Source organism: Gopherus flavomarginatus, chromosome 15 (genome assembly GCF_025201925.1).
Source record: "Gopherus flavomarginatus isolate rGopFla2 chromosome 15, rGopFla2.mat.asm, whole genome shotgun sequence".
Lineage (NCBI taxonomy): Eukaryota > Metazoa > Chordata > Testudines > Testudinidae > Gopherus > Gopherus flavomarginatus.
In genome coordinates this window covers 10565651-10591564 of record NC_066631.1, presented here as the reverse complement: position 1 = coordinate 10591564, position 25914 = coordinate 10565651, and the positions used below count along the sequence as shown (strand labels likewise).

Here is a 25914-nt window from a genome sequence, read left to right as displayed (position 1 = left end):
TTGCAAGGCTTTTAAGCTGAGAACAAAAAGGAGCGGGACTTTCACTTACCGCTCCACCTTTGGCACCGAGCGATGATCAAGCGGCTGGCAGAAGCGCATCCCTGGCACCGGACCCTGCCGGTACTGCCAAGGCCTTTCGGCACCGGCCGTCGCCGGCATCGAAGTCAACTCGGCACCTCTCCCTCCCTCCGAGGTCGAGAGAGTCTACAATTCCTGCTGGTGCCTGACGGCTCCCCAGCACGCGCCGTGGTTGAGCCCCCTGCTCCTGCTGCTTCCGTGCCACCTGCGTCGCAGCCAGAGAGCTCGTCTAAGTCGGATCGCCCGGCACCGACACCTGCAGAGGCACCGATGACGTCGGCACTGTCGATTCCAGTCCCACAGGGCCATTGAATCCAGTGCCTGACGGCTCCCCGGCACGCGCCGTGGTAGAGCTTACTGCTCCTGCTGCTTCTGTGCCAACTGCACCACAGCCAGAGAGCTCATCTAAGTCGGATCGCCCGGCACCGACACCTACCGAGGCTCTGACGACCTCGGTACCGTCAATCCCGGTACCACAAGGGCCGTCAAATCCGATGCCTGACAGCTCCCCAGTATGCACTGTGGTTGAGCCTGCTGTTCCCTCCATGCCGGAGTCATTACCAACAGCGAGGGATCTCATTGCCATGACAGAGTCGGTGCTGCCTGACCCCGGCACCGCCGGTGTGGGTAATACAGTCATATGACCGTCCTCTGTCGGCACAGCAGAGCGGCACCGTTCTTGATCACGGTCCCGCAGACGCTCCAGGTCCCGTCGGCACACCCGACACCACTTGCAGTCCCTGTACTGTTTTCCTCCTCAGTACTGGTCGCACTCGCTGCACCGGTCGGTATCCAGTTCGCCGACCCGCTACTATCAGCACCGTTCCAACTCCCGGCACCGCGACAGGTACCATGACTCCCGTAGCCTCTCCCGACCTCGAGCCTCGAGATCTCGGTCGACCTCCCGGCACCGTTCTGGTTGCAGGTCGGGATCTCGTTCCAGGTACCGGTACGCCTCCCGGTACCGGTCCCCGGTGCCAAGTTGGGCAAGATCCGATAGAGTCAGAGACTCTGCCCGTGCCTTTTTTTTAGTACCTCCATGGCAATTCTGATACGCCCTCCCACAACCTGAGGTAGAGGAGGTCCCGGAGGTAGAGGACCCGGTATGGTGCCCTCTAAGGGGTACGACTACTCGTCTGTCCGTCGTCCTCTCTGCTCACTAGTCGTTTAGTCCGTTAAGGAGAGGGAATGGCATGGACAGCAGGCGCCAGCCCCGAAATCGAAGGAGGCTCGGCGAATGAACCTACTTGGCCGCCAGGTGTACTCTGCAGAGGCCCTGCAGCTCTGGGTGGCAAAGCAACAAGCCTTGCTTAGCTGCTATAATTATAGCACCTGGGTGATGGTAGTTTAGTTTATGGAGTTTCTCCCTCAAAACTCCCGCCAAGAGTTCACTGCCGTCTTGGAGGACGGGGAAAAAGGTACCCAGAGCGTCCCTCCAGGCCTCATTGAACGCAGCAGACTCAGCAGCCGGGACTCTGGCCTTGGGTGTTGCCATGAGGTGCATCTCATGGCTTCAGGTTTCAAACCTCCGGCCGGAGCTGCAGTATGCCATTCAGGACTTACCCTTTGTTGGTAAAGGCCTCTTCGCGGCAAAGACAGCTCCAGGCTGCGAAGCCTGATGAACAACAGGGTCCTAATGCGCTCTCTCAGCATGCATATGCCAGCAACCAAACGCAGGCCTTTCTGTCCCCAGCCGCCATACTCTGTGCCTAGCCAGAGACAGGACTTGGGCAAACGGCGAGGCCAAGGTGGTCGCAGACAAACGTCAGGACCCCTAAAGAGCCAAGGTCAAGGTCCCTCGCAATTACCACTGGGACCAAAGACGAACCTTCCAGGGTGCGCCTGAGGGCGCTGTAACAGTCACAGGCCGGGATCCCAATCCCGCTTTCTCCTGGCGTGGCCCCAGTTAATTTCAGATCACTGGGTCCTGTGCATGGTGGAGCATGGGTACCACCTCTAATTTGTTCCAACCCTGTCCCCCTTCAGGGACCCCTCTCACGAGCATTTCCTCGTACAAGAGGTGCAGACGCCGACGGACGAAAGGGGCAAGGGGTTTTACTCCCGTTATGCCCTAGTCCCCCACTCGAACAGAGGTCTCAGACCTTCCTAGTCCTGCGCGGACTCAACCAGTTTAGGATAAGGTTGAAGTTCCGCGTGGTATCCCTGGGAACCATTATCCCATCCTTGCCTCCTGGGGACTGCTGTGCCGCCCTTGATATGAAGGACGCATACTTTCACATTGCCATCTTCCCTCTGCTCAGGAGATACCTCCGCTTTCTAGCCAACCGTCAGTACTTCTGGTTTACGGTCCTGCTGTTTTGGCCTTTCTACAGCCCCACGGGTATTGTCCAAGTGTATGGCCATAGTCGCCGCCTACCTTCGCTGATGTCGGATACGCGTTTTTCCATATCTGGACAATTCGCTTATCCGAGGAGACTCCGAGACACAAACCACTCAGCACATGGGCATCGTCACGGTCTTATTCACTGGTCTAGGCCTGATGATTACTATAGAGCAATCCACTCTGGTTCCCACGCAGAGGTTGGACTTCCTAGGGGCTATCCTGGTCTCCGACCTAACCGGAGCCTGCTTACCACAGCCGCGGTTTTAGGTGATGGCAACAATCATCCGAGGTCTGCAGACCTTCCCAACGACCTCGGCTCGCACTTGTTTCAGTCTCCTGGGTCCGTGGCTGCCCGCAAGTTTGTAACCAAACACGCCAAGCTCCGCCTCCGTCCTCTCCAAGTCCGGCTCACCTTGACGTACCGCCCGGACAGGGAGCCAATGGTCATGGTAGTCACCGTTCCCTCGAGCACCTTAGGCTCCCTAGAGTGGTGGCTAACTCCCTCCCTGGTGTGGGCAGGGATGCGGTTCCATCCGCCCCAGCCCTCACTGCCCCTGACGACGGACGCGTCATCTCTCTGCTCAAGTGCTCATGGTCACCTCCGAGCTTAAGGCCTTTGGTCTTCTCGGGAGCTGGCATTCCACATCAATGCCCCAAAAATGAGAGTAGTCCGTCTGGCGTGCCAGGGGTTCCAGCGGCAGCTGCGAGGCCGTGGTATCTCAGTGTTTACAGCCAACACAACGGCCATGTGCTTCATAAATAACCAGGGAGGGACATGGTCCTCCCCCTTTTGTCAGGAGGCCATCCATCTCTGGGACTTTTGCATGGCCCACTCGATGGAGCTGGTGGCGTCCTTTCTCCCAGGCGTTCGGAACGCCTTGGCACTTTGACTCAGCAGGTCTTTCCTGTCTTACGAGTGGTCACTCTGCCCCATGTGAGGCGTTCTGTTTTTCAGAAGTGGAGATTTTTCCTCACATAGACCAGTTCGCTCACCGCGAGAGCAGAAAATGCCAGATGTACTGCTCCTTCCAAGGTCTCTCCTCGGGATCGATCTTGGACGCATTCCTGATGCCGTGGAAAGGCCAGCTCCTTTATGCCTTCCCACTGTTCCCGCTGGTTCATTAGGTCCTGCTCAAACTCCGCAGGGGCAGAGCGCGCATCATCATGATCACTCCAGCGTGGTCCAGGCAGCACTGATACACCACGTTGCTCGACCTGTCAATAACCAACCCAATTACCCTGCCACCCCACCCAGACCTCATCACTCAGGGCCACGACAGGCTTTGTCACCCGGACCTGCAGCCTCTTCGCCTCACGGTGTGGCTGCTGCGTAGCTGAGCCGGGGTGGCAGGAAGCCTTCCACCTGGTCAATGTACCTGGCCGAGTGGAAGCGTTTCTTCTACAGGTGTGATACACTTGATCTTGCTCCTACTGAGGTCTCGATCCCCTCTGTTTGGCCTGCCTCTGGCCTTCAGCGGCAGGACCTGGCAATGTCATCACTGAGGGTACACTTGGCAGCCATCTCTACCTTCCAGCCAGGCTAAGGTGGATGTTCTGTGTTCTCACGCTCTATGGGTTTGCGGTCCCTCAAGGGCTTGGAGAGCTTGCACCCTCGGGTGCGCTGCCCAGCCCCAACCTGGGACCTCAACTTAGTTTTAACCAGACTTATGTCTCCCCCATTCGAGCCGTTCGTGCCCGGCCCTCTGCTATACCTGTCTTGGACGACAACTTTCCTCGTAGCTGTTACATTGGCCAGACGAGTCTCTGAGCTCAGGGCTCTTACGGTGGTTCCGCCATACACTAGGTTTCACAAAGACAAGGTGCAGTTACGACCACACCCAGCTTCCCTCCCTCAGGAGATTTCGGCCTTTCATGTTACCCACAGCTCAACGCAATGGGCGCAACAATTGCACTCCCTGGACGTCTGTAGAGCGCTAGCATTTATATTACGCTGACAGAACCATTTCGTAAGGCGCCCCAGCTCTGTCATGGTAGCAGACCAAAGGGAAGGCTTGCTTGTTTTCCTCTCAGAGGATCTCATCTTGGGTGATGGCGTACATCCGCACTTGTTATGATTTGGCTCATATTTCCCCAAGCCACATCACCATGCTTTCTACCAGGGCTCAGGCTTCATCTGCCACCTTGCTGGCTCGTGTACCTACCCACGAGATCGGTCGCGCAGCTCCATTGGTCCTCGGTCCATACCTTTGCTTCGCAGTATGCCCTGGTTCAACAGTCGAGATGCTGTAGCCTCTGGCTCAGCAGTTTTCATTCTGCCACATTTCACTCCGACCCCACCGCCTACGTAAGGCTTGGGATTCACCTAACTGGAATGGATATGAGCAATCACTCGAAGAAGAAAAGACGGTTACTCACCTTTGTAACTGTTGTTCTTCGAGATGTGTTGCTCATATCCATTCCACACCCGCCCTCCTTCCCCACTGTCGGAGTAGCCGGCAAGAAGGAACTGAGGAGCGGGTGGGCCGGCAGGGGTATATATCGAGCACCATGACGGCGCCACTCTAGGGGGCGACCTGCCGGCCCACTGAGTTGCTAGGGTAAAAGTTTTCCGACGAATGTGCACGCGCGGTGCACACACCTAACTGGAATGGATATGAGCAACACATCTCGAAGAACAACAGTTACAAAGGTGAGTAACCGTCTTTTAGGCTTCTTAGTCTATATTTAGCATCTCAATAAGTGTCCTGGTTATCAGAGGTGCTGAACACTCAGTGCTGTGATTGAAGTCAGCCATAAATGTTTGTTGATTCCCACACCTCTCCTGGACTACTCTGGCTGTCTGTATAGGGGAGAGGAGCCGTTCTTTACTAAGAGCTCTCTCAGGCAGAGCTAGTCGAGATCCCATCCTGCTGTTTCTGTATCATTCCCACAGGTTAGAAGGGAAGCAGGCAATGGAACAGTGAGAGCAGCTCTTTTCCTTCCCCTCCCATGCAGCAGCAGAGATCTGCTGACCTCCCTTCTCCCCCTCAGCACACAATGGAGTTGCTCTGGAGGCTGCCAGGGAAGTGGTGGGTGACAATTATGAGTGGTGGTGTCCCTTATTGCCTCCTTGAAGTAGTGGGGCTGTTGCAAACACGGTTTAAAAGTTGCAAGACTTAACTCGGAATACGTTTTCAATTTTTAATCATCTACACTCCTTTTTCTTTGTTTTTAACAGTCGCTCTGAAGGGCCACAGATTGGGCACCACTGTCCTAGGATCCACAGCACCATGACCCTCTAATGCTCTAACAGAGAGTCCCATGACACTTGCCCATGTAATATAACTAGGGCTGCTTTCATCTTCTGCTTTTTATGTCCCTCAGTCTGAATGCGAATTGGAGCAATATACTTTCCCAGTGGTGCTTAGCTCTCCGTCCTGCTCTTTGACTAGAAGGACTAGATAGATAGCACAATTTAATATCAAAACCTCCTGTATAATGTTTGTAGGGAATCAACAAAAAAGTTTCACAAATTTGCTGTATAATATTAAGATGCTCTAGCTTTTTAAACAGTATTTCAAGTTTGTAGGAAAGAAAGTAATTGTAGACAAAAGTTACACCCAATGTGATATTACTGAAAGCTCAGGGTTCCAACATGGGTCAAAGTGATTCTTAACTGTAGCACCATTAGGCTCTACTACAAACTTGTGTGGGCAGAAGTGATAAAGCACCTTTCACTTGAAAAGGAGGGATCTTCCTGGCTAATCTAGGCAGTGCCATCATGGGGCCAGGTACTGATGTCTTTCAGCTAGACCCAGCAACTATAACAATCCAAGGAGACAGTGCTTGTTTTCCCAGGTGTATTTATTATGCCTTTTTTAATGTCCTCTTTCACATGGAATTATTTTTTACATGTACAGTGTTCTGTAGCTGTTACCACAGTAACAACCCATAATGAGAAGCTGCTGCTTATGTAACAGAATAGGCTCTTGCAGTGAAGAGTGAAATTCTCCCCTTGCTTGACTATCTTGCATTGAAAAAATGTAACTGTTTCTGTCCTCAGGAGAAGAGAGGGCTCTGTGTCTTGTTGATGTAAAGAAAGTGAAGCAGTCTCTAGCCCAATCTCACCTCCCAGCCCAGCCTGATATCTCACCAAACATCTTTGAGGCTGTCAAGGGATGTCACCTTTTTGCTGCTGGCAAGGTAGGATATAGAACCTTTGTGCCCTGGGCTGTACTTTACTTTATCTATTGATCCCAGACCCAGTGAGACACTAGAAGGGATTGCCAGGTTTAATCTTCATCAAATCAGCAACTTTATTTCTTGACATAATCAGCACATCCAGGAGCTACATACTTGGTTTTTTGTATTTTTCTCCAAATAAAATGAGTAAAAGGGAGCGGGGGGGGGGGGGGGGAGGCATGGGGAGGGAAAGGAGCTCAAAGGGTCTATCGCAAATATAAACTAGCACAGACCACCAATAAATGGAATATGCTAACTGGTTACATGATACAGACTGTGAGATAAACCTAACATAACTGATGAAAAAGAGCTTTGTACGAGTTGAAAACTATTCTCTTTCACCAACAAACGTTGGTCTAATAAAAAATATTATTTCCTCCACCTTGCGTCTCTGACTGTAGACATTCGCCCTCCATTTTTAGTCTCTTATGATTAGTACATTTCTTATTCCTCTGTCTTCGCTCTTGAACACCGGGTGGTGCTTACCCAGGTAGTAAATTTGCTCATGCAGTTGTATCATTCAACAATGTTCAGTGTGCTTGCCAGTTTCAGTGTGAAACACTTGGCCACTGCAGAAATTTTCAGCAGGAACTGCTTATGCAGATTACTCAGATCCTTGACAAGTTGAACATAATTCATTTCAAAGCATTGTTTAAGATACAAATTCAAGAGATTAAAGATCTAACCTGCCTGGGTTAATTTGGGTTCATGATCACTCTTAATAGAAACATCATTCTATTAAAAGCTTCCTGTTCTTTTCATTAACTTGCTTCAACTACAAAAGAAATCGCAGAAGCAGTCTGGATGTGTGCTTTCCGTTAGGAGTGTGAAAAGCCTTTTCATTCTTACACTAATGTGCAGTTACGCCACACTGTCCTATTACAAATATTACTCACTCATCTCTGCCAACATCTCGGTACCTTTCACCAAAGAGAACTCTTTCACGTGTTCAAAACATTTTCCACAGCTTTAGTGTGAACTTCTCTATTGCTGTCTCTAACCATATGTTTAACCTTCTCTGTAGGTTGAGAATGGACTCTGCATCTGTGCAGCCATGCCCAACAAAGTGGTGGTTTTGCGCTATAATGAGAGCCTCAGCAAGTTCTGTATCAGGAAGGCAAGTTTATTGATTTCTCTCAGTAGTTCACATATTCATAACAATCCAGTGTGAGACTCCACTCTGCTGAGGAGCAAGTGCCTAAAACCTATGTTGCTCATACCAATTTTGCTTGCTGGCTAAATGACAGTAAATTGTAACCTGCTCCAGTTAAAATCAGAGCTGCTAGCAATTTTGGGTATGTCTGCATTGCAATTAAAAACCCATGGCTAGCCTGGCCAGCTGAATCGGGCTCGGGCTAAGGCGATGTTCAATTGCAAGTGTCCAATCCACTTGAGTCTTGAGACAACCTAACTCGTTCTTTTTTAACCAACTTTGTTACAAATAAAAATAATTCTTCATTCTCTCATCTAAAGTATATTCAAAAAATAAATTTGATTGGCAGCATCCCTCCCATCCCCCCATGCAACTCTTGTCTTTAAGGCCTGGAGGTGCCCAATTTTTATAGTGCCTCAACCTAGTTGACTGTTAATATGTAACACTGCGTATAAGTAAGGATCACTGCTTTACTCTAACTCTGCTTCTCAAATCTCTCCTACATCCTCTCCACTCCCATAATGGGGCTGTACATTGAACACCACAGCATGCTATTTAGAGTATTAGTCTAATTTGTAGCTGACAAAGGTGTAGATGGCAGTTGCATGGTCTGTCTGAAAGAAACAAATGCAATCTTTTGGCTTTTCACAGATGCAAAAGCTGATCTGGCTGTAACTGTTGCTGCCTGCATTTCTAATGGTAGCTGGAGTTCAACCAGAATCATAGCGTGCACACCTGCCTTCTAAATAGCCAGTACAACCCCCGTAGAGAAGGAAACTCATGGATGTAGCAGGCAAATTAATACTAGTTCTCCCAGCAAGAGAACTGTTCCACCTGCTGGAGATTGCAGGTTTGCAGTCTGCAATTGTTAAACACCTTTTATAGAGGGAAATATTGCCACTCAGAATCCTATAAAAAGAACAGGAGTACTTGTGGCACCTTAGAGACTAACAGATTTATTTGCGCATAAGCTTTTGTAGGCTACAGCCCACTTCATCGTATGCATAGAATGGAACATATAAGAAGAGTATATCTACACATACAGAGAAGATGCCATACCAGCTCTAAGAGGCTAATTAATTGAGATGACCTGTTATCAGCAGGAAAAAAAACATTTGTAGTGATAATCAAGATGGTCAATTACAGACAGTTGACAAGAGGTCTGAGCATAGTTATCATAAGGAAATAGATTCAAGTAGTGTAATGACTCAGCCATTCCCAGTCTCTATTCAAGCCAGAGTTAATGGTATCTAATTTGTAGATCAATTCAAGCTCAGCAGTTTCTCATTGGAGTCTGTTTCTGAAATCTTTCTGTTGCAAAATTCCCATCTTCAGGTCTGTTACTGAGTGGCCAGAGAGGTTGAAGTGTTCTCCTACTGGTTTTTGAGTGTTATGATTCCTGATGTCAGATTTGTGTCCGTTTATTCTTTTGCATAGAGACTGTCTGGTTTGGCCTATGTAATAAGAGAAATGTTTAAACAAATACAGGGGGAGCTAATGGAACAGAAAAGTTGAATAAGGATCATCTAGACTCATGCCAATGTGCCTCGTCCTTCTCTTCCAGGAGATTGAAACTTCAGAGCCATGTAGCTGTATCCATTTGACCAATTACAGCATCATCATCGGAACCAACAAGTTCTATGAAATTGAGATGAAGCAGTATACCCTGGAGGGTAGGAATCATTTCCTGTCATAAATAAACAGCTCTGTGAATGTTCCTTTGGGGTAGATACTTGTCTACCTACATGGGAGCAAGGGGTATGAACTTACAGGAAGACTGGTGCTGACACTGCTGTTCCTTTCTACCCCTTTACAGAGTTTCTCGATAAGAATGACCACTCCTTAGCCTCTGCTGTGTTTGCTTCTTCCACCAATAGCTTCCCAATCAGTATCATACAGGTGAACCCTACAGGACAGAGGGAGGAGTACCTGCTTTGTTTCCATGGTAAGTGTATCATGTGGCTGCTGGACTAGCATGATCATCTGCACAGCATTTGTCACAAGATACCTGGGAACTCTAGTTGTGGGAGGCTAGCCATTGGGTGTGCATGATCATATTGGGTAACAACATTACTGGAAATGGCATGTTAGACTGTAGGTCATATTGTGCAATATAAAGGTTGTAGATCCTAAAAGGGCAAGACACTGATCCCATCTGTTAAAATATGTTGGTCAGATTCCTTCTGGGTTGTGTGAAGATCTCTGTGCCTGTCAGTCAGCTCTTTGAGTGTCCTCTGCATATTCCCACTCATGTGACACTCCAACCAGTGCAGCGTGAACTGGTAGAACTCTAGCTGGCAGTAGTCGTTGGAGCACTCCTGTGCCTCCCTGGCCCATCCCCTTAGTGAAAGTTGAGCATTCCAGGGCATAAGTATAAAAGGGGGTGTGGCACTCCAGCTGCCTAAATTACTTACAACTGCAAGCAGCTGAATGCATGAGGAACTGCTTTGGGGTGCTCCTGGGTCCATAGCTTATTAGCTAGTTAACAGTTTTATAATTAGATTTAGTTAGCAGTTTGTTAGATCGTTAACTAGCTTAGTATTAGGTGAAGTTAGTTGTAAGTCTGCAGTTCAGAAATGGCAGAACTGAAGAATAAAAAGCCCTATTTTAAAAGATTTGTGTCACATCGGGCAGTATTTGTGGCATCTGACACAGATGCTAGATACTTGGCATCTCTGGGTGAGGGACACTCACCTTCAAAATGCTGGTTTGCTCAACTTATACAATGTGAGCAAAAAAGAACAGACAGAACAGGCCTCAGACAATTTTACTACAAGAAGCACTGTCAGCAAAACCATCCGGAACTGGGCAAGTACAAGGCTCGAACGAGTCTAAGGCTAGTGTTGGCTCTGAGTGAATCTGGAGGGAAGGACAAACCATCCACCTCTGTACCCAGTACTAAAGGATCTGGAAGTGAGAAGCATCTGAAGAGGAAAACTACTGTGGTGCCCAGTCCTTGTTTCCAGAGTCAATCCACAAAAAAAGGCAATAGCTGTTATGGCGAGCACGAGCATCCCAGCCATGTCTGTCAGCCTCTTTGCAAAGAGCAAATCCCCAGAGAGACCCCTCTGACCAGAAGTTAAGCAGTGAACATATCTTGGGGAAAAGCATCATATTGGATCTAAATGAGTGCCACGCCCCTTTACACCCTTGCCTTGGAACCGTTTGTTCACTGAGGAAAGAGAATGGGTAGCGCATGAGGGCTCCAACTTATTGCTTGCTAGAATTCTGCCAGTTCAAGCTGCATCTGTCAGAGCATCGCAGGAGTGCGAACTTAGAATTCATTTGGAAGAACTCCAGTTACAGGTAAGTAACTTTCATTTCTATGCCAGTGCTGAAGAGAATACAATGGGATCTTTTAAATGAATGTTCAGTGCAAATAGATGTTTAACCACTCTGATTAGACGTTCCTGGCTTTCTAACTTAAACTAGAGGATTCCTTATGTGATGCAGTGACTTCAATAGAAAGATTGTTCCTTTCATCTCAGTGGAGAAACAGAGGGCTATAAGCTACTTTTTAATGAAATTGTTTTTGTTGCTCTTTAGTCCAATGTCCTAGAAGTCCACAAAGCACCTTTAACTCCAACAACAATAATCCTTCAGGTATTTTCAATAACTGCCTGCTTGGACAGCTGGCACACTTCTATGACTAAGGGCTTGGCTACACTTGAGAGTTACAGCGCTGGTGGTGGCTTTACAGCGCTGTAACTTACTCCCCGTCCACACTGGCAAGGCACATACAGCGCTGTATCTCCCTGGCTACAGCGCTGGCTGTACTCCACCTCAGCCTGGGGAATAACGACTCTTGCAGTGCTGGGGGGCCAGTGTAAACAGTGATTAATCTTACTATGCTGTAACTGAACGGAACCTTCCCATAATGCTTTTTAAGGAAAGATAACACACTTTGTTTTGTTGTGATGCCTCTCTTTGTTTTGTTGTGAACTTGGGGCTCCTGGAGCTGCTTATCTAAAAAAACAAACACAGCTACTGTTTGCTCGAGCAGAGGGGGATGAACGTCCACAGCTAGTGTTTGCTTGAGGAGAGAAACAGCCAGGTGAGGGGATCCATTTTGGAGCAGCTGCTTATCTGGTCTGAAGGCTATTTGCATTTACTGAATGAGAGAGCGGTGGGGGAAGGGGTTGAAACTTTGAAAATGATTGAAGGTTGGTGCTGTGTATCTTCAAGTTCTTAGAACTTGCAAGGCAGGGAGCTGACACAGTGTCCGCTTCAAAAATCCACTCTCTCTGTCTCCCGCACGCTCCCTGTCACACTCCACCCCATCCCCCTCTTTTGAAAAGTTGAATATTGGGATAGCTGCCCATAATGCACCACTCCCAACACTGCTGCAAATGCTGTAAATGTGACCACACTGCAGCGCTGCACTCCTGCAAGTGTAGCCAAACCCTAATATTTCTGTGTTTCTTCTATTTGGAGATGGTTTCCTAGAAGTGTAAGAAATAATAACTTTACCTTACTCAGTATAAAGAGGACTTGGACTGCAACAACTCAACTATTGAAATCATTCCTAAATCAGCAGGGTTTGCAAGCATTATGTCAATGAGCATCATTTAATTCTGGCTACTGTAGAATTCACCAACTGCAAAAGATGGCCCTCATATTTCTGTTGTAAAAAGCCACCTTTGCTTACCTTCCTCTCTTTAAAAAAAACAAAACAAAACAAAAAATCCAGCCACAAGCAAATGACACTGATTATTGTTCTCTGCAGAGTTTGGCGTCTTTGTGGATTCCTATGGAAGGCGCAGTCGGACAGAAGACCTGAAATGGAGTCGCTTGCCTTTGGCTTTTGGTAGGTGTTGAATGATGTTTACCAGTTTTGTGCTGGTTCCACCCAGTTCCTGTGTTCCAAAATATTTAGCATTCTGGGGGTTATCACATCCAGAAAACAGCCCCAGTGGGAAGGATCCCCTTCAGCCTCAGTGTTTTCTAGTGGTTACAAATAATTATCAACCTAAATGGATGTAGCAGCCTTTCTGAAGCATGAAGAATAAGAGGAAAATTAAATCAAAGTGATATATTTGATTAATATTCCCAGTTTGACAGTGACTAAATTGACCACTGGTATTTTTAATGATGGATGCTTAGATGTGTCTGAAATATTCAAGAATCTGGCATATCAAAATGAAACCATAGGGTCTTTTGCAGTTCCTAATAGATTTTGTCCAGTTAATATTCCATTTTTAAATCCCTTTTTTGAGATAGGATTGATATAATGGTATGGGAGCAGATAGGTACAAGGCAATGCTGCTTGAAGCTTGTTTCTCCCCACTTAGCAATATAGTATATAGAACTGCTACAGAAAACCCACATCCTTAGTCTTCCCTATGGACTGCAGGAGGGCAGGAAAATGTTATCTTCATCCTGCAAGTTTCCTGACTGATTTTTACTAATGTCGAGTCCGTGCATGGTGTTCTTTCTCTGCTGCAGCCTACAGAGAACCCTACCTGTTTGTGACTCATTTCAATTCCCTTGAAGTGGTTGAGATTCAGGCGCGTGCTTCTCTAGGGTAAGTCATGCTCTGCTCAGCACTTTGAAGAGAAGAACTATGCTTTGCTGCAGGGGCGATAGCTTTCCAAGAATAATATACAGCAACCAGATTACAAAGAGTTTTTCTCTCCCCCCCTTCACTCAGCACTCCTGCACGAGCCCACTTGGATATCCCAAATCCTCGGTATTTAGGGCCAGCAATTTCATCTGGAGCAATTTACCTGGCCTCCTCCTATCAGGACAAATTAAGAGTGATCTGCTGTAAGGGAAATCTAGTGAAGGAGTCCAACAATGAACACCACAGAGGATCCTCCACTACACGCAGGTATGAGTTACTGTGCTACATTCAGTGCCATTCCTCATGCTATGTATGAGCATTAGTTCTAGACCCCTTTCTCCAGTATTATTGCATGACAGCCTCATTTTGTTCTAGTGGGAGAAGCTCAGCTTCTCTCAGGAGTATCAGGAAATCCTGCTGGTTTAACAGATGTTTTTAAAATCCAGAGTGCCGATGTCTTCCTTCTGGAACCTGAACTCTGTGGCCATACCTCGATAACTTCCTCCACAAATACTTTCAAAACAAAACAGAAGTGTTTTGTGATGTTAATACTGTTGTGAAAGAAGAGATGGCCCCAGGTGATGAAGAATCTCTGCATGCATCTGTATTGAGATTCTTTTTGAAATTATTTTAATGTGTGTGTCCAAAACAAATCTTGCCAAGGAGGTACATTTCCTAATTGTTCTAGACAGATATCCCAGCTGAGTCCACTTTCAGATACCCAAAGTCCCATAGAACAGGAATATCTTGAATGTTTTGGAATTAAAAGAATTTATTCTAGAACAAATAGATAATTAAGCTGTGGTGATTTCCATCAAGACTATGGGAAGGCCTTCTGTGTTGAAGTCTAGGGTGACTGCCTTCTTCACTGAAGAATACGTTCCATAGAAATGGATTTTAGTCAGTTGCTCAGAGATCCCTAGTTGATCCCTAGATTAGTACTGAATGAATCAGAGATGAGTTTTTGCCACAAGTAATCTTGATGCTTTGTTCTCTTAACATGACTAAGGCCTGGTCTACACTACGTGTTTAAACTGATTTTAGCAGCGTTAAACCGATTTAAGGTGTACCTGTCCACACAACGAGGCCCTTTATATTGATATAAAGGGCTCTTTAAATCGGTTTCTGTACTCCTTCCCAATGAGAGGAGAAGCACTAAAATCGGTATTACCATATCGGATTAGGGTTAGTGTGGCTGCAAATCAACGGTATTGGCCTCCGGGCGGTATCCCATAGTGCTCCACTGTGACCGCTCTGGACAGCAATCTGAACTTGGATGCAGTGGCCAGGTAGACAGGAAAAGCCCCACGAACTTTTGAATTGCATTTCCTGTTTGCCCAGCGTGGAGCTCTGATCAGCATGGGTGGCGATGCAGTCCCAAATCCAAAAAGAGCTCTAGCATGGACTGTACGGGAGATACTGGATCTGACCACTGTAAGGGGAGACAAATCTGTTCTATCAGAGCTCCGTTACAGAAGACGAAATGCCAAAGCATTTGAAAAAAATCTCCAGGCTATGATACAGAGTCCACAGCACAGTGTGTGTGACATGCGTAAGGGAAAGCTAAAGAATCAAATGGACGGTCATGGAGGGAGGGAGGGGGTACTGAGGACTCCAGCTATCCCACAGTCCCCGCAGTCTCCAAAAATCATTTGCATTCTTGGCTGAGCTCCCAATACCTGTAGGGTCAAACACATTGTCCGGGGTGGTTCAGGGTCTATCTCGTCAATTTACCCCCTCCCCCTCCGTGATAGAAAAGGGGAAAAAATCGTTTCTTGACTTTTTTATGTGTCACCCTATGTCTACTGCATGCTGCTGGTAGATGCCGTGCTGGGGCACTGAACAGCAGCATCCTCTCCCCTCCCTTCCCCGGTGGCAGACGGTACAGTGCAGTAGGACTGATAGCCGTCCTCGTCATGAGCCCGTGAGTGCTCCTGCCTGGCCTCAGGTGAGGCCAGCTGGGGGCGCCTGGGTAAAAATAGGAATGATTCCTGGTCATTCCCAGTAGATTTTACAGAATGGCTGGTAACCATCCTCATCATAGCAACTGGGGGCTGAGCTCCATCAGCCCCCTCCCTTTCATGTGTAAAGAAAAGATTTTGTACTGCCTGAACTATCATAGCAGCGGCATGCTGGGCTCCTCTCCCCCACACCACTTAATGTCCTGCCTGGACTATCATAGCAGCTGGAGGCTGCCTCCCCCTCATTTTATCTCAGTAATAAGTCAGTGTTTCTTATTCCTGCATTTTTTATTACTTCATCACACAAATGGGGGAGACACTGCCACAGTAGCCCAGGACGGTTTGGGGAGGAGGGAAGCAATGGGTGGGGTTGTTGCAGGGACACCCCCTAGAATGGCATGCAGCTCATCATTTCTGCGGGATCTGACACGGAGCAGCTGTGCTCTCTGGTTCTCTGATACACTGGTTCTCTAGTACACTTGCCCCATATTCTAGGCAGGACTGACTCTATTTTTAGATACCATAAAGGAGGGATTGACTCGGGGAGTCATTCCCATTTTTGTCTTTGCGCCCCCGGCCGACCTCAGTCAGGGGCACCCATGACAGCAGCAGATGGTACAGAACGACTGATAACCGTCTCTGCTGTCATGCAAAGGCAAATGAATGCTGCTGTGTAGCGCTGCAGTATCACCTCTGTCAGCGGCATCCAGTACACACATGGGGACAGTAAAAAAAAAAAAAAAGGGGGCAGCTGAACAGGCTCCATGGTTGTCGTGCTATGGTGTCTGCCAGGGCAATCCAGGGAAAAAGGGCGCGAAATGATCGTCTGCCGTTGCTTTCCTGGAGGAAGGAATGAGTGACGACATTTACTCAGAACCACCCACGACAATGATTTTTGCCCCATCAGCCACTGGGATCTCAACCCAGAATTCCAAGGGGCGGGGGAGACTGCGGGAACAATGGGATAGCTACGGAATAGCTACCCACAGTGCAACGCTCCAGAAATCGACGCTAGCTTCGGACCATGGACGCACACCGCCGAATTAATGTGCTTAGTGTGGCCGCGTGCACTCGACTTTATACAATCTGTTTTACAAAACCGGTTTATGTTAAATCAGAATAATCCCGTAGTGTAGACATACCCTAAGAAAACCTGTGCCAAAGTTTAGTTTTAGAACAGTAATAAAATTAGATGTTTAAACATCGATACACTAAAACAAATTTTTTTGAATAAAATATTTATTGAAATAAATTGCTTGGCCCTAGTCATGGAATTATTCCTTAGCTACAACAGCTGGGACTGACAGAACAGGATTTGGACCAGAAATGATATTTTAATGTCATGCTGATGTGGCCATAGCTTGAAAGTCTAGTGCTTACATTCATTATTGCCATGAAAATGAAATACAAGTGGCTTTAAAGGGTTGGGATTGTGGCTTTTAAAAACCATTTCAATACTGTATGTCTGAACGGGACAGTATAGGAGACTCAGATAAGTGATGTGATCTTGTTCTGTTAAGCAGAACGGGGACGAATTGGGTGGGTAAGTGAATATTGTGATTGACAGTGCCCTGTTGTATAGTGAAAAGTGTTACCTATAAAATGAGAGAGAAATATAAAGCTTGGCAAATTTGTAACCTCTCCTCTTATCCTCTTATTTATCAGAATGTTTACTTAGACGTCTTGTAAGTTGTGCTTCTTGAACAAATCCTATGAGGTGTAAATTAATTTTTAATGTACTTTCAAATAGGAAAACCCTATTGCTATATCCCTAGGAAAATAAGTAGTTCTTGTAGTTGTTATTTAGGGCTTGTCTACATTACCCACTGGATCGATGGGTAGCAATTGATCCAGTGGGGGTAGATTTATCGCGTCTAATCTAGACGCGATAAATCAAGCGCTCTCCCTTTGACTCCGGTACTCCACCAGGGCGAGAGGTGCAGGTGGAGTTGACGGGAAAGCATCAGTCATCGACTTACCACAGTAAGTAGATCTAAGTACGTCGACTTCAGCTACGTTATTTGCATAGCTGAAGTTGCATAACTTAGATTGATTCTTCCCCCCTTAAGGAATATGCCTTAAGGAGCTGAAATGTCTAATTTAGTAGACACACCCCTAAAGCTATGTAGTCTCCTTGATGCAGAGATTTCTGCAGCAATACTTATATTTATCTTCAGAAGGAAGGTAAACCTCTCTTCTGTAATACTTGATTTCTGGCTATAGCCTATTTAAAGCCACACTTATCTACCTCCTTTCATGAATTATCATTTAGGCCTCTTTAGGACACCGTGTTAAAGAAAAACTGCTGGCAAGAGACTCCATCTCTGTAATAATAACGTTCCATCCAACCAGGACTTGTGAGTGGTAACAAGCCTTTGCAGTTGCTGCTATTATATCCACAGAGCACACAGCTGGGAGCCCAGGAGTGGGGCTTTTCTGAACAGTTACAGGGAAGTGGTTAGCATTTTTCAATAAGGCTGAATTAGCTCTGGATGCTCTTTCATTTGAACACTGTGGAGTGATTGGGGGGGAAGATATGCCCTCTTCAATAAAAATGTAATTCTAAGGTTTTTGTCACTCAGCTGTCCGCGCCCATTGTTTTTGAATGACAGCAGCCCTAATAAGAGAGGTCCCCCCACATATAATGAGCACATAACCAAGCGGGTAGCATCAAGCCCAGGGCCACCAGACGGTCCAAGCCACCCTCGAGAACCAAGCACACCACATCGGTATCGAGAGGGAAGGACAGAGCTGCGCAGGGACAAGTCTCCTGGGCGACCACTGGAGAGAGAGAAATCTCCAGGCAGGGTTCTGAGCACCCGCAGAGAAAGGTCCCCTGGAAGGTTGTTTGAAGAGCCCAGCAGGGGGCGAACGCCTGTGGGAGGTGCAAGAACTCCACTCTCACAAGTCAATAAGGTAAGCTGGAGCTCTGTCAAACGTCTCATCTCAGGAAAGTATCAGTCTCCCAGTGCGGAGTGACTGTTTGTACTGTGAAAAGCCTGTGTGGGTGAGGGGCTTTTAAAATATATGTGCAATTACAGTACATCGAAACATATGCATTGGCTGTGTAAAAATCTCTTCCAAAGAGAATATTTCCCCACAGCACTACTTTCATGCCATTGCCAAGGCAGCTGGTCCAACATTGGGTGTGTTAGACTACAGAACAGGTGTTGAAGGCATTGTACATCTGTGAATGAGGAGGGTATCTGCACTGAGAGGAATCAGGCCCACACGAAATGGAAGGGGGATTTGGAAGAAGATGCTTGTCAGGAGCTCACTATATGCCATGTGAAGATGGTGGCCGTCATCACTGGTAGGTGGGAAGATTCATGACACGTAGCATTTTCATCTCGACAAGGAGACACATGGTACTCGGTAAAACTCTGCTCTGCCTCCTGCTGAAAGCCCTGCTGCTTGTGTGTCCTGGGACTACGTATAGAAGAACAGGAATGTTTTACTGCATCTTGTATAACTTGTCATTTTATTTCCCTGCTAGGTCTGGGACCAATCGTCAGTATAAGTCTCAGCTAGACAAACTTACTCCTCATCGTGATCTGCAGGAAAAACAAAGGAAATGTACTGAGTATATGCACTCCATGCTTCTGCTGCCCAGTTACCAAAACCACCTTCTTGGGCCAGAACTGGCTCAGCGTCAGGAGACATGTGACTCTAACAAGGATTGTCTGTCTCTCAGTTGATTTCCCTGCACCTTCCTGCAGTCATACTTTTTGCACTTTGTACTACTGTTACTCTTTCAAGCAGTTCATAAACTTTTTGTACTCTAGCTTTAGCCCTTAACAGTTCATCAAGGAAATCAAATGGGATGAGGATCCCAACCCAAATCTTAATGTGGTTAGCACCATTTACCAGATAATAAATCATAGTTTTGAAAAAGATGCTGGAATTTGTCATGGCCTTGTAAACTGAAAGGCCATGGTGACTTGGTTGCAATAGACAGCATCACTGGATATTCTCTACAGAGCTCTAGAGAATTAACCTGGATCCGTTTGTTCCCCTGCCACTTTCAAAGCTCATTCTCTGTAAAATTGCCCCAGTGCAGCTTTGTTCAGCTGGATGATGAGGAGGGCAGATCCCCTGATTTAGATGGTCACAATCCCCCAAAGTGCATTGTCTCTGACGTACTGGGGTACAAGACTCTTTACCCAGGTTTTCTGCATGGCAATTCACTGCATGCTGCTGCACCATCACTCTGGCTGCTCTCACCTTTTAGGTTGCTGTGCTAAGTATTGTATTGTACCTCACTTGTAAATTAATTGAAGCCTTTAGATTACGCTGCAAAATAACCGCCATGATTTACTGGAGAATTTGGCACAGAAGAGAGTTACAATCCTTATTATATGACAAGAGAACTACAATCGCTGTCCCTCACCTTCACACACCCCAGTGTTAAACACAGTCCCATTCAGAAATTGTATCAAAATCCTTATAGTCATCATTTGCCATAGAGGCCACTCCTCACAGTGGTTGACAGGTTGCCCCCTGCCCCTCAAGAATGTCAAAGGAAAGCATGAGAAAGCAAGTGCACGGAATTGTCATCTCTCAATACAAAGTTCTTCTTTCCTGTTCTGATTGTATCTTGTTGTACAGTAAGAGCTAATAGTCATGGCACTAGAGGATACTTGCAATAAACAGCTTTGGCGGTTACCAAACACCTCACCTTTGCTTTTGCCTCTAACCTCAAGCCATTTATTGCTTCATATTCTCCGATGCCATGAACATTATCCCTTGTAACTGAGCCAGAGAGCAAATGATTTTCAAGGCAGGTTTTGACCATTCAGTCTGCTTCAGTGATATGCTGAGTAAAAAAACATGTTCTCTATAAATGGAAAAGAGCAAAACTGCATCCAGTTTTCTCGTTGGCCAAGCCTTTTATCTTCTGCTTGTCCCTTGCCAGCAAGTGCTAACCTGTCCTAGACACCCATAAACCTCCAAATGCCTTGTCAATGCCCTTTGGCGAGTTTCATGGATATTGTGTTCTGTTCTCTTGTCTGTTGGGTTATTTTAGACCAGATGATTTGGCAGGAAACGTGCTGAAATTTGTCTCTTGGTCTCAGTATTTTGAAAGGTCACAGAGATCAGTCTTTAAATCTTTGCATCTCATGGAAGATCTTCATGACCTGAGAAATGGGCTTGTCGAGTCCTGAAAGTGTATATCCTGTGTCTTGTTTGTGAAATGCTTCCTGCTATAGAAATAGCTCAAAGGACTGTACATATTTACAAGAAACTTTATATTCGTAACAAAAGGGAATTGAATCGGTTTCTACTTTTTTATTGTAAACTGTGCATTTTTCAACACTAGCTTTTTGTTTTAATGGTGGTTGTGGACAGCCATCTTCAGACATTGGAGGGGCCTCAGCTTAATCCTCCCAGATCCCATGAAGAAATATTGTAACATTTAATTGCAATTGAAAGCTTGTTAGCATTAATGAGGTTTTAGGTATCTAAAAGTACAGGATTTTTCTTCATTACCTTTTTATTATTGACAAGGGAGGGAATCAGAGGTACAGATCAAGCTCCACCTGGAAAATATTGAACTTTGTTGTTGAACAATAACCAAATAAAACAATTAACTATGTTAATTAGCATGGTGAAATGACCTTTTCCTTCCATGTAGGGTACCACTAAGCCATTCTAACAGATCAGCCACTAGCAGGAGCTACGTAATTGATAGGCGTGTAAGCTTACCAACGAGCTCATCTTCAGAATATTCTGCCTTTTAGCAGACATCTTCCCCTGAAAAAGTAGCATATGTGCTATCAGAAAATTAAAGCATATTGACTTGGATTGAAACAGAGGTGGATTTGTCCAGATTTTTAACTAGTAGTGGTGAGCCCTTAGATACACACCCATTGGTGGTGGTAGAGATACATGTGAATATCTGGAAGAAGAATCTGGCCCCTGGCAAATAATCCAGACACAAAATTTCAGCTAGGTATAAACCCCTTTAATTGCCAACTGCATAGTCTAATGCTGCTGCTGCTGCTGCTGCTCTACTGCAGTGGTGTTTTAATAGGAAGGGAAACAGTTATTCATCCCACCATCTTAATATTCTGGTGCTGTCATGCCTGAGAGCTGCAATTTTTTAAAAGCCTACACAAATATAATTCAGATTGTACTCAATCTGCCAAGTTACTGTACATCTTAATAACTTACACCTGGTGGGAAAACTCTCTCGATCAGACTTAAATGTAAATACAACTATTTTTAACTAAACAATTTTTACAGGGTCTGAAGAATTCTTTCACAAGAAGAGTTTTTAATATTCACTCTGCTGCCTGCGGTGACTTATTTTATTTCTGTCCTCCTACTGTTCATTGCTTTTGTGCACATAAATACCCCCACCCTCCCTATGAAGAGTTTTCTTGGTGGGCGTGTGGGAGAATTACTAATAGCTACTATTACACTTTGGTCTACACAACATTTTTCATGGCAATGTTCTGCATAAAGCCAAACTGCTTGATTTATCTATTGTGCCTACTACCTGATGTATCTGATGAAATGCTAACTTGTTAAATGTTCCTTTGTTTCTATTTTAATGTGCACAAAGAATACATATTTAAAACATTGTTTCAGTCCTATGATGCATGATCAGAATTGTAACAAAACTAAAATAGTTCAGAAACTGGTGAAGTAAAATATTTATTAAGCCTTTTGACTACCATGAACACTGCACAAATTCTCACTGTCACCGTGCTGAAATTTACTGGAGAAAAAGCATTGTGTCTATTGCAGACTTGCTAAGGTTTACTCCCAGGGAGGAAAGGGAAGGAGAAATACTGCACCTACCTCCAGCTCTACCATCCTAGAAATAGCCAAGAAACAACAACCAGAAGTGGGCAGATAAGTAGCTGCTACACTCTTCTACTTTACACCCAGCTTTTCCCATTGGAGGGATTTAATTCATTAGGTTATTGAAAGTGAGCAGAATACAATGAATCGGACTGCTGTTCACTTCTTACAGGAATCCACTTCAGTGACAATAGGACTGGCTACATTTCAACCAACTGTCGCCCTCTGGCACATGGCCCAATGTTGTTTCAGATAGTGCTGCTGTTTCATGAAAGGTCAAAACTGACAATTGAGCATGTCACCAAAAGTGCATGATGTCAGTACAGAGAACATGTGTTCCATAGAAACATCCAATGCCCTGAGAGTGGGGTTATCTGCTCTGGGTGAGGAGGAGGTGTACTACTGTGCTATTACAGTTGTGTAGTGTGGGGAGACACCAACTGGGGATTAGCCTTTAGTACCAGAGGGAGACCCCACCCTACTGCTAGAGCAGAGATTAATTCTGCTTCAGCCCAAGAAAGTAGAGCCAGGATGTGTAACACAGTGGTGACCATTAACTTTCCCCCCTATTACTTCATAGCATTTGTTGGAGAAAGGTGAGAAGTAATTAAACAGTCTTTCTGCATGTGTAAAGCTGGGGGCTATCTAAGGTCCACAGGTAAAGAAGGGGGCTGATTGTCTATTTAGGCATAGAAGGAAGCTGAGGCTGCTGTTCTAGTTAATAGTCTAGTCAATACCATGGCCAGCTCCATTTGCTGCATACAAGTCAATGCAGGGGCAAGAAGCCACTTTGGTTCATCAGCTATTACACAGGCTGTGTGACTGTAAGAAGGAGAACTGATTTGAGCTGTATTGCGACCGAATCTTTGAACTAAAATCCAGATTTACCACATCCTGAGCTGTCTGTCTCCTATTGAAAGATTCTTTTGCCACACATTTTTTCAACATCCCCATGTAACCACTCCCCAACCATACCCAGTTAAAAAGAGGGGGGGTGTGAGACCACTAAACACATGACAAACCACTGTCAAAAAACTACACTAAACAGAGGGATGGGTTTTGAGATGAGGCCATTTCATAAAATAGGTGTGCTGCAAAAATTTTAGCCAGCTCTTGAGCATGGCAGGCTTTGTTTTTGACATGCATATTATACTAAGAATAGATGTATGGCCAGACAAGCACCTAAGAAAATGGTCACCCAGGTACTGCATGGTTGTTTAATGCCCACTGTGCAGTGGTCCAGTTTCCCTCCTTTCCAAGTGCCCTCAAAACTAGCCACTGTAACTAGGGCTGTGAGTCTGTTAGAGGTTGTGGGTTCTGTGCCCTCCATAATGCCCACAGCTGCTTGGGTGCCCTGTGGCTAGCTGCATAGGCAGCTGCTGGAGCAGCCCTGGGTCCAGCTGCACCTGCTGCTGCTCGGGCAGCCCTGGGTAGTGCCCAAGCAGTCAGTGTGGCTGGTCCTGGGGTGGCTGGAGCATCAAGCCCGGGGAGCGCCCAAGCATCAGTCCCAGGGGCAGCCCCAGCATCAGTGGTTCCCAAGGCTGTCCAGAGTAGCAACCCTGGGGACTGCCCAAGCATCAGTACCAGGCAACCTCGGGGACCTTGGCGCAGCCAGCCCCTACCACTGGACCAGGGGAGGCTTAGGAACAGAGATTAAGTAAGTCATCATGGGTATTTAAGTCATGACCATGAATTTTTGTTTGGTGCTTGTGAACTATACATGCCTTTTATTAACTCTTGGCCATGGCCTAGAAATTGACAGGAAGCATTCAAAGGCAGATTGACCCTCGTTTCTGTACGCTGTATACTTTTCTTTGGGCGTGCAGCATGTCATGCAGGGCTTCTAGTGGATGCCATGGGACATAAGGCAGAGCCTTTGTGCACTGCTTTTTTGGGGGAGTGGGGGGGGGGTTGGGATGACTCTTGGAGCCACTGTCACAGTCTTCCACACTATGCTTGCTGCCCAGGACACTTTCATGTACAGCAGGCCTCCCCCAACCACAGACACAAAGGCAGACTGGGCATGTCAGCCATTGGCACAATGAGCTCAAACATTTCCCTCTCTGCCACAGCAGTGTGAGTGGGCCTTAAACATGATGAGCTTTAACTCTCTGAGTAGCGAGCAGCCACAGCATAAGGCTTTTTCTATTTGGCAACCCCTGTGGCAAACAGTTTTGAGGCAGCACATTGCCAGGTGCGCTGATTTTCTGGAGCCTAGCAAGAAAAGCTTTGCAGCCCAATGTAAAGAAGGCTGCAGCATCATGTTACTTATAAATGGTTGACCGACAGCTTCCATATTAAAAAAAAATATATTTGTGCTCAGCGCTGCTGGGAAGTGTTGAACTGAGGTATCCAGGTGTGGACATAATTGGAAAATACATGAAGTGGAGCTCACACTTATGCCGTTGCTCACAGCTCTTCATTAGTGCCTCACTCATGAACAATTCATTATACTGTTTTGTGACAGAAAAAGTCTGTGAGGTCACCTTAGATTCCTTTGTATGAATTAACATGTATTTAGGTATCAATTTCACTGCTTGCACAAACTGCTATTTGAGACTACAGGTTTGCTTTTTCTTTGATTTAAAATCAACCCTGATTGGCTCTCCTACTAACTCCTCCATCCCCTTCAACATCCTAGTGTCAATTGGTGGCTAGTTCATTTGGTACATATGTCCTAATCTAGCTGATTTACCACCGTTGTTATCTATTGCCAACCTTTAAATAGTGCATGTAACTGACCTTCTGCAGCTTCAATGTCAGTATGCGCTGTCAGCTAATAGTTTGATTAGTTTCATCACAGTACTTGCTCCACTCTAGTTTTACAGTATAGTAAACATTGGCCAACTTGTATTGCTAAGCCCTGGTGCTGTCTCTGGTGAGCATGCGAATAAGTAACTAGAGGGTTTATGTAAGAGTGAGGCTCAGTGGCTTATAGCCAACTGTAAAATGGGAAATGGTAGCTAAGTGTTAGTGATTAAAAAAATTGCAATTAATGGAGCAATTAAAAAAATTAATTGCATGGTGAGTTGCAGTGTTAGTAACAGAAAGCCATTTATATAAATATTTTTGGATATTTTCCACCTTTTCAAATATATTGATTTCAATTACAACAGAAGGCAAAGTGTAGTGCTCACTTTATAAATATTTGCCCTGTGAAAAAGAAAAGTATTTTTCAATTCCATTGCAAGAACTGTAGTGCAATCTCTATCATGAAAGTTGAATTTACAACTGTAGAATTAAACAAAACAAAACCAAACCTGCACTCAAAAACTGAACAATGTAAAGCCTCCAAGTGCACTCTTTCAGGCAATTGCTCAAACAAGTTTGTTTAATGCTGCCCACTTCTTGTTTACAATGTCTCCTGAAAGAGAGTAGACATTCGCATGGCACTATTGTAGCCGGTGTCGCAAGATATTTATGTGCCAGATATATGCGCCTTCGTGTTTCAACCACCATTCCACAGGACATGCATCCATGGCCATGATGGGTTCTGCTAGATAACAATCCAAAGCAGTTCATGTTCATTATCTGAGTCAGATGTCACCAGCATAAGGCTGATTTTCTTTTTTGGTGGTTCAGGTTCTGTAGATTCTACATCAGAGTGTTGCTCTTTTAAGACTTCTGAAAGCATGTTCCCTACCTTGTCCTTCTCAGATTTTGGAAGGCACTTCAGATTCTTCAATCTTCAGTCAAATGCTGTAGCTATCTTTAGAAATCTCACATTGGTACCTTCTTTGCATTTTGTCAAATCTGCAATGCAAGTGTTCCTAAAATGAACAACATGTGCTGGGTCATCCTCTGAGACTGCCATAACATGAAA

General features: G+C 45.9%; 1 protein-coding gene across 1 annotated transcript in view; it reads left to right on the top strand.

Moving 5' to 3' along the window:
• CIT (citron rho-interacting serine/threonine kinase) overlaps positions 1–21869 on the top strand; it is a 104717-nt gene extending 82848 nt beyond the window's left edge. Inside the window, exons 40-48 of the mRNA XM_050923570.1 lie at positions 6426–6565; positions 7629–7721; positions 9322–9430; positions 9574–9702; positions 12484–12564; positions 13203–13281; positions 13408–13587; positions 17894–18197; positions 18778–21869. Of these exons, the coding sequence (XP_050779527.1) occupies positions 6426–6565; positions 7629–7721; positions 9322–9430; positions 9574–9702; positions 12484–12564; positions 13203–13281; positions 13408–13587; positions 17894–18197; positions 18778–18801 (1139 nt within the window). The 3' untranslated portion in view covers positions 18802–21869. The remainder of the gene's footprint in view (positions 1–6425; positions 6566–7628; positions 7722–9321; positions 9431–9573; positions 9703–12483; positions 12565–13202; positions 13282–13407; positions 13588–17893; positions 18198–18777) is intronic.
• Positions 21870–25914: the final 4045 nt, after the last annotated feature.